The sequence below is a fragment of the Octodon degus genome, unplaced genomic scaffold (assembly GCF_000260255.1).
Source record: "Octodon degus isolate 3935 unplaced genomic scaffold, OctDeg1.0 scaffold00053, whole genome shotgun sequence".
In the NCBI taxonomy this organism is placed as follows: Eukaryota; Metazoa; Chordata; class Mammalia; order Rodentia; family Octodontidae; genus Octodon; species Octodon degus.
Window position 1 is genome coordinate 12988572 of NW_004524629.1, and position 8727 is coordinate 12997298.

Sequence of the window (8727 nt, forward strand, 5' to 3'; positions counted from 1 at the left end):
TTCTCTTAGTTCAATGAGAAGAAAGGTTTGTACTGTGTTTAGACAAGATTTCATGTCTACATTGTCTTTGAATTACTACGAAGACAATATGCAAAGAACCATTGTAACTGCCGTACTAACCTATTTTTGAAACTTTGATTGCTATTTTATCTTTTTTTTCTCATTAAAATGAATAAAATTGTTGTTTTTGTTTTTTTTTCTTTTTGCAGAACCAGGGATTGAACTCAGGCCCTTCCGCTTCCTGGCAAAATGAATAAAAAATTTTTAAGAAGTATATAACTTTAAAAAGCACACACATATTCAAAAAATAGAAAATAATAGCCTGAATCTGAAGAACAGGTTAGAACTGATTTAAATAAGGTATTAGCAAGAACTTTCTTTTCAAGGCAAGATCAAGAAATTTCAGTCCCTTACTCACTAGGTAACAGGCAGACTTAGGATTTCCTTTTCTGTGAGGTTTCAAACTGGAAAAGATGTAACAAAAATCCTAACAAAATGCAGAGAAAGGTAGGGAGTAGGAGCAATCCATACACTTTTTTTTTTTTTTTTTGCGGAACCGGGGATTGAACTCAGGCCCTTGAGCTTGCCAGGGAAGCGCTTATTCCACTGAGCCATCTCCCCGGCCCCTATATACTTTATTTTTTAAATGTATTTAGTACAGGTTTTACAGGGTCTCACCACACAGACAGGACTTGTAGTGATCCTCCTGTTTTCAGCCTACCAAGTGTTGGGATTACATGAGTACGCCACCACACCCAGTCTCAGTGTGCCCTGGGAGCGGGCCAGCATGACACCTCAGAAATCGAACCCTAATCCTTGCTAGTCCACGGAGCTAGCCCAATCTATGTATTTTAATCTGCACTCAAAAAATTCTAATTGGATTATGTAATTCACTTTACAAATATTTAGATAATAGAAATTCCTCTAAGTTTTAAGAAATAACAAAAAGAATGTTTTATTTTCCATCTTTAATAAGGGTACTCTTTTGATGGAAAAAGACTGACATTTTTCAAAGTTTCTCATAACACTGTAATATAAGGTTAGTCTATAGCTAAGCAAACAAAAGTAATTAATCATACTCTGATCACTGGAAAAATAATTCTTAGTAAGCTTTGTTTAGTTCCCTAAGTTAGTACACCACTAACCTGGGGAAATGCAAAGGATTTCTAATATACCTGGTGCTGTATTCTTTGATATATTGTTACTTGCTTGGATAGAGGTCAAAATAGGCTTGCTTATGAAATTTGCAAATGATATACAACTGTCTAGAAACCTAATGCCCTGATGCTGTAGAACATATTGAGGATTTGTATTTAAACATCATCTTTAGTCTGGAAGACATGTTACCCAAGTATAGCGAAATAAATTTCAGAGTGAGGAAGGGTACTTTCCAACAGTGAGGGTGATATAAAGACAGAATATGCTCATTCTTACAATACTGAGCCTATAGTCCCTGCATATAATCAAGAAATAGATGAATATTTCTTAGTAGATAATAATGAACTGAGATCAGTACCTTAAATTTGTTTTTATTTTTTTTTTTGGAACCAGGGATTGAACTCAGGCCCTTGCGCTTGCCAGGGAAGCGCTTATTCTGCTGAGCCATCTCCCCAGCCCCATTAAATTTGTTTGTAATAGTAGGACCACTGCACTGAAAGAAAGTTTACCCAAGGACCAACACACTAAACAGCTAAAGACAGAAAAATGTATGAATTAAAATACCCTGATATATTATATATTTAACTCATTTGATACTGGACCATCAAGTGGTCTTTGAAGTGGCCCATTATTTGACTAGTGAAACTATAATGTCTAGAGATATTACTGTACATATTACAGATAAATGCTCTTCAAAAAAGGAGTAAATGATATCAGCTGGGGGTGTAGAGAAAGTAATTTATATATGTAACTATGAAAGAAACAATATGGATTGAGAGGATTATGTGTAATTATCAAGGGGATTTTTGTATCATTCAAAACCACGATCAATTATAATACCCTCAAAGACTGAAGTATTTTAAAAACAACTTAAATGGAGTGTTAAAGTTTGGGGGAAAAAAGCTGCACTCAATATCCATACTCACCAGTTAAACAAAACTCTTAATTTTAAAAAAAATGTTTTTTAAAAAAATTTCATTTATTTACTTATTTGGTATAGGGTCTCACTATGCAGCTTGGACTCAGTGATCCTGTTTTCAGCCTCCCTAGCGCTGGGATTACAGGTGTGCACCACCATGCCTGGTTTCAGTGGCTAGCTCAGTGTGCCTGGGTTCTAGGGCTTGCACGGAATGTGGCACTGAGGATCAAACCTGGGTCCTTGCACTTGCCAGACAGGCACTTAAGACTACAGAGCTATCTCCCCAAGCTCAAAATCTTCATTTTTATATAAAGTCCCCATCCAATATGAATATACATTTTTGCATGATTTGTTCAGATTCTAAAATTTCCCTAACATAAGTCAAAACAAACGAAAGTTTCCACAAATGTATACAGAGCGCCGTAATTTTTTATGTCTACATAAAAATGAGATTCCACAATATATTAAAAACTATTTCGCACCTCTCACCTGCCAGAAGATTGGTTATCCTGTTACACATAAAATTTTGTTATTATATAATTTGCTACTATGTATTATATGATTCCTATCTGTACGTTGTTGCTTGTTTTTCTTCACTGGGTTTATCATGAAGTCAAGGACCTAAGGTGAAATTGATGAATTAAATACATAAACTCTGATGTTTACAGTTACATTCACAAATGGATCTGCAATCACTATCTGAACCTTGAAAACAAGGCAAGGAAATAGCTGAAATATCTGCAAAGCTAGTTTCCTTAGTATTAGTAGCATCAAACTTAAGGTGAGAAATTATTATGATACTTCATTGTATTAGTTTTTGAGAGGCTAGAGAAAAACAACTAATTATATATTACCAAAATAAATAACAGGATTTCACATCGTAATCTTGATAAGAAAAGCTCTATTATTTTTGCTTTTCAGAAGCAGCAATATAGAGAACTAGTGTTTCTCTCTAGGGCTGGAGAGATAACTAAGTGAACTAAGTGCCTGCTTAGGCAAGCACAGGGATTGGGGTTGGATCCCTGGCACCACATGCCATGCTGGTCTCACCCCCGGGTGCGCTGAGCCATCAACTGAGTCCAGGTGTGGTGGTACACGTGTATAATCCCAGCACTGGGGAGGCCAAAAACAGGAGGATCACTGCGAGTCCGAGCTGCATAGAGAGGCCCTGTACCAGATACTTAAAAAAAAATTTTTTTTTTTTTTTAAATTTTGTCTATAAATGTATCTGTAGGGGGCCTGCCCCTTAGCTCAGTTCGTTAAGTGGCTGCTTCAAGAAAGCAGTCAGGCTCAGGTTGCTGTGGTTATGATCCCCACAACTCAAGCCAGCCAAACCTGCCCTGAAGGCATTCGGAGCCTGCCAGAAAGGGGGGGGGGGAATGTATTTGCGACTTAATAAGACCTAAGTACCTATTAGCATTTAATAGTCTTAGCTATCAGTAACACTTGACAAAAAATCTGAAGCTTGTTTCATAATGGAGGCACTATAAGTATGGTTTATGGTATCTCTGTTAATTTGCTTTCTTCTGCTTTTATCTTGTTTTCGAACTGAGCTTGCCGTCAGGTCAACATGAAAGTGAGAAAACTCCATTCTTATTTAAGCCAGTTACACACATGACATCTCTGAAGCAGTCATATAGAAGCCTCTGTATTCTGATGACTTTGCTCTTCACCTAAACACATCTGATAAAACCTGAAATGCAATGGTGAGCATTAATAGGCCTGATATTTCAGCAGATCAGGTGGTAATTTCAGAGCTCTTCTGAATTTGTATTTCAGGGATCTACAACTATGTTCAAATGTTCAGAAGGTGAATTCTTAGATTATCAAAAATAGGCGTTATTCTTGTTGATATGGTTAAGTATAAGCAACTATGCCTCAAAAATACTATTTTGATACATGTTCTCCATTACACTGATTGATATCAAGTAAACTAATCTAGTAACTCAGAGGAGCATCTTGCAGTTCAAACTAGGGAACATTGGAATATATTACTGTGCTGTTGGAGTCATGGTAGATAATTAGAAAGTCTTACTTTTTAAATTTTGAATGTGAAATATTTCTATACTCAGACCTAAGGTCAAGAGCTTTGGAGCATAACATTTATTTCCTTTTACTCTGAAGTAGATTCAGAAATGCTTCATGAGAAAACCCTTTTCTCATGCCTGTGGGCATTCCCTTGATCATACCTGTAATGGAGATGGGATATCCACTTATTGAAGAGAGGGAATAATCACAGATATTATTATAAGAAGACTACCATCAATCCTGTCTTCCATATGAATTTTAGAAACAAAAAACAAAGTACATCTGGACCTGTCCTTACTTGGAAATAACAACAGTAAATACAGTAGAGTAAGAGTAGTTTGGGGCCGGGAGATGGCTCAATAGAATAAGTGCTTGCCTGGCAAGTTCAGGGGCCTGAGTTCAATCCCCAGTTCCGCCAAAAAAAAAAAAAGTAGTTTATTTTCACTGCCAGTAGCCAGGCAAAATACTAAACAATCTTTTTGTTTGTTTGTTTTTATTTACAGATTTGGTACAGAGTCTCGCTACACAGCTCAGACTCACAGTAATCTTCCTGTTTTTAGCCTCCCCAGAGCTGGTATTATAGGCATGCACCACCATACCTGGTTTCAGTGGCCGGTTTGGTGTGCCCAGGGCAGGGCCAGCGTGGCATACAGTACCAGGGATCGAACCTGGGTCCCTACGTTTGCCAGGCAGGTGCTTAGACTGCTGAGCTATCTCCATGGCCCTTAGCTATCTTTTATTTTTTATGTTTCACTATGTGTTGTAAGAGGTAACTATTATTCCTGTTTTGGATATGGAAATGAAGCTAAGTCAAAGGGCATGTACAGTTTAAGGTTTTACTAAAGAATATAACTCTGCTAAAGTCTCACTTAAAATATAAATACAGATGCGCTCACTTAGGACACATTGCTCAGAGCACTGGGGACACACTTGGCCTTCACTACTCTGGCTCCTTGAAAATTTTTCCTTGTGATGTTATCCATTTGGCTTAAAATAAGGAGCACATTTTAAAAAGTATCCACATAAAGTTCACTATCATATTTGTTGTTGGGATGATGATGAGAACATACACTCTCTCTTTTTCTGAGACAAGGTCTCACTGGGTAGCCTAAGCTGGTCTCAAATTTAGGGTGACCCTCCTGCCTTAGCCTCCCAAGTGCTGGGATTACAGGCGTGAACCTTCATGCTTTACACTGTCTCTTTCAGGACCCAGTCTGAGGCCCGAGAGGAGAACCCCAAGGCCAGAGGCATTGGTTCTCATTAGCCACCAATGCACTTTTAAATTAATGAATCATGGGAAATGTCCACAGGTACTTACTTTAGACACTTTGTTCTTTATTGTATCTACTGCAAAGCTCAGAGAACTCTCTGATATCCTCGTTGGAATAATATGCAAGTCTCCAATTTTAGCTCTGACATGAACTCTTTAAACCTCTATTAACTTCCTTATACCCTATTTTATTTCAACTTTGGAATAAACTATTAGAGTCAAAAAAATCCCAATTTAGTTTTTATGTTTAATACTGATGCCTACTTTTTACAGCTATAAGAATATAGAAGCAACAATTGATATTTTTCAGAAACTACTGCACTTTGTATCAAAGCAACGTAAAAAAAAAAAAAAAAAAAATCAGGTTACATCAAGCTCCTCCTCCAAGCTCCTCTAGGTTCTTCCAGGAACCTAGAACCTAAGTTATAATCATTAACTAGTTCAGTATCTTACACTATGAAAAAGCAATTCTTAGGTTTTTACTGATATACTAAAACTGAATCTAGAAATACTGTACCACTGAGCTATATCTTAGCCCTTTATATTTACTTATTTATTCTTTAAATATTGAGGCAAGGTCCCCTCCTAAGTTGCTCAGGTGGACATCTAACTTTTGATCCTCCTGCCTTCTGAACAGCAGAAATGACAGGCATGTATCACCATATTCAGCTAAGAAGTTTATTTTAAATTATGTTACTTAATTATAATCCTCTGATACCTGTGAACTAAGCAACTGCACTGAAGACAGCAATGTGTGCTTTTCATCTTTATTAACAACATTTTAAAAGACTGGATAAAAATAGACATCTCTGTTTCAAGTAACAGGACATGGATTTTGACATCTAGTGTCCAATGTTAAGAATGAGTAATGAAAGATTTTTCTCTTACACAGCATTTTCTCTTAAACAGTTCTGTTCAAGGTGACTGATGATTTAATGAAAATAAAGTCAGCATTTGCCGCCAGATTTTTTTTTGGGGGGGGCGGGGGGGGAGAGGGTACTTTACCAAATCCTGAGCCTGTAATTGTGCTACCTTACTATGTTTCTGATTTCATTTTAACAGCATTAAGCCATTTGTTCAAGAATTAGGTATTTTCAGAATCTGCAATGACAGTGATTTTTACTAAACCGGGACCCATTAAGCTGCCCAAGGGCCTAGCTGCACACTGTAGCTCTAACCTGTGAGTCCATTTGGGAATCTTTCTCTTTTTTTGGAGACAAGAATCTAGTCACTTTCTGATCTAAAACTTAGATAAATGCATTTTTCACTGGATTTTTGACCCTTTCAAATGATTAAAGTTTAGAGCAACTTATAAGAATTTGCTTTTCTAGTATAGTAATGTAATTTATATTAAGGACTAGAACTGAAGTGAATTGTTAAATAATTACATTTATACAGATTATTTTCTGCTCTAAGTACCTTATTTGATACATCATAATAAAGAAATTAAGACATTTACACCAAATATATTATGTATGAAGTGCTTCTGTTGCACTTTTTATAACTGAAGCACTTAGTTTTAACTCATTTGGATGAGTTATATTTTGATATTTAAAAGGAATTAAGTGTTTACACTCAATCACATGAAACAAAATGGAGGTAATCATATTTTTTAAAAAGAAGTGATGTATGTGTCCTCACCTGAGGCTGCTGTTGCGTTTGTAGGAGTTGAAGCAGCTGCTTGAATCCGAGCATGAGGAGGAATAAGGATGGTAGCCAGAGGTGGATTACTTGACAGTTCTAGAAAACATAAAACATGAAGATTAGAGCTTACTTTTAACTGCCTCTGAAACCACTTTATTGGTAACCATAAATAAAAGAACAAAAGATCAGGGAAAAAAAATGAAATGATAAACCTACATATAACAAACTAGGTGATGAGCTAGTAATTAATAAAGTGGAAGCTCAAAGAAATTATGTAGTATCTGCTGATATTCAGGTAAATCTGAGAACTAAATGTATTGAGGGAAAAGCAGTAGCCAAAAGGTTGAGAGTGATAGCTTTTTATCTTCTATTGATATAAATAAATCTGTCTATTTTAGCAATACTTAACCTATTGGAATTGAGGGTGAAGGTACTGCAGATGAGAATGTGAGTGTGGCTGGTATATAACTGTATGTGTAGGTGTATGGGTTAATCTACCCAACTGTTGGAGACCTATTCAGATACCACCAAAAGCAGGATTTAAGAAACATCTGTTAAGAGACTGTGTGTGGTGGCACACACCTATAATCTCATGCTGAAGAGACTGAAAACAGGAGGATCACTATGAGTCTGAACTGTGTAGTGAGGCCCTATACAAATATATTCAAAAAAAAAAGAAAGAAAATGAAAAAGAAAAACAAAACATCTGTTAAGGTTTCAGTGCTTTTTATTAAAAACAAGATATTCTATATCCAATTCTGTGTTCTATATGGGCAGGTTAGGAAATTATTTTAAGATGATACTGTACCTAATGATGTAGGTATGTAATAAGTAGTGGTGAACTTGAATATGTAAGAATTTAGTGTTAGCTTTAAGCAATATAACTCTTCTCCCACTGCCTAAGATAAACCTCATTTATGGGAACAATTCCAGCATGAACCTGTGAGTAATGACATTCACTCTAGTGTCACAGTTTAAGGAAATAATCACAGGATCATACTAGCTATAGGAAGATATCCTCCCAAGCTGCAATGTTTTTTTTTTTTTTTTTTGCTAACTTAGAGATCTGGCATTACCTTATTAATGAAGGTAAAATTCACACAGCACAAATATAGTCATTTTAAAGTGGCATTTAGCATACCCACAAGGTTGTACAACTGTCACCTCTATTTAGTTCCAAAATATTTTCATTACCCCAAAGGAAATCCCACCCATTAAGCAGTTACTCTCCATTAACTCTACCCTTAAGCCCCTTAATAAGAAAAATAAGCATTTCAATGTGGCAGTTTAAAAATAGTTTTAGGCAGCTGATTCAGGAGCAGAACATCTTGCCAGAGAGACACAAAGGGTTCAACTCTAACGGCTGCAGCAGAAAGAAGTGGAGCACAGCAGCCAGATCCAAGCAACACCCACCTTGGAGGAATCTGAACTTCGTAGATCCGGACCTGGTGTTAAGGTAATAACTCTATCCAAGCTCTTCACCAAAGGTCAGAAGACAGTGGCATACAAAATGGCAAAGAGAAGGAACAAAATGCAGTCTCAGGCCCCAGGCCCACCCAGTACAAATGCACAAGACACTAGCACTGAGGAAACTGGAAATCACATGCCAGATATCTCAGAAATAATAGCGTTGACAGTAAACAAACAACTGCAGAAAGGTATAGAAGAAATCAAATCAGAAATAATTTTGAAACTAAAAAATTTAGTG

General features: G+C 36.5%; 1 protein-coding gene across 2 annotated transcripts in view; it reads right to left on the reverse strand.

The window, feature by feature from the left end:
- Gsk3b (glycogen synthase kinase 3 beta) overlaps positions 1 to 8727 on the reverse strand; it is a 224180-nt gene that overhangs the window by 12929 nt on the left and 202524 nt on the right. For both annotated transcript variants that reach the window (XM_004633333.2, XM_004633332.2), the window contains one exon: positions 7017 to 7115. In XM_004633333.2, the coding sequence (XP_004633390.1) occupies positions 7017 to 7115 (99 nt within the window). The remainder of the gene's footprint in view (positions 1 to 7016; positions 7116 to 8727) is intronic.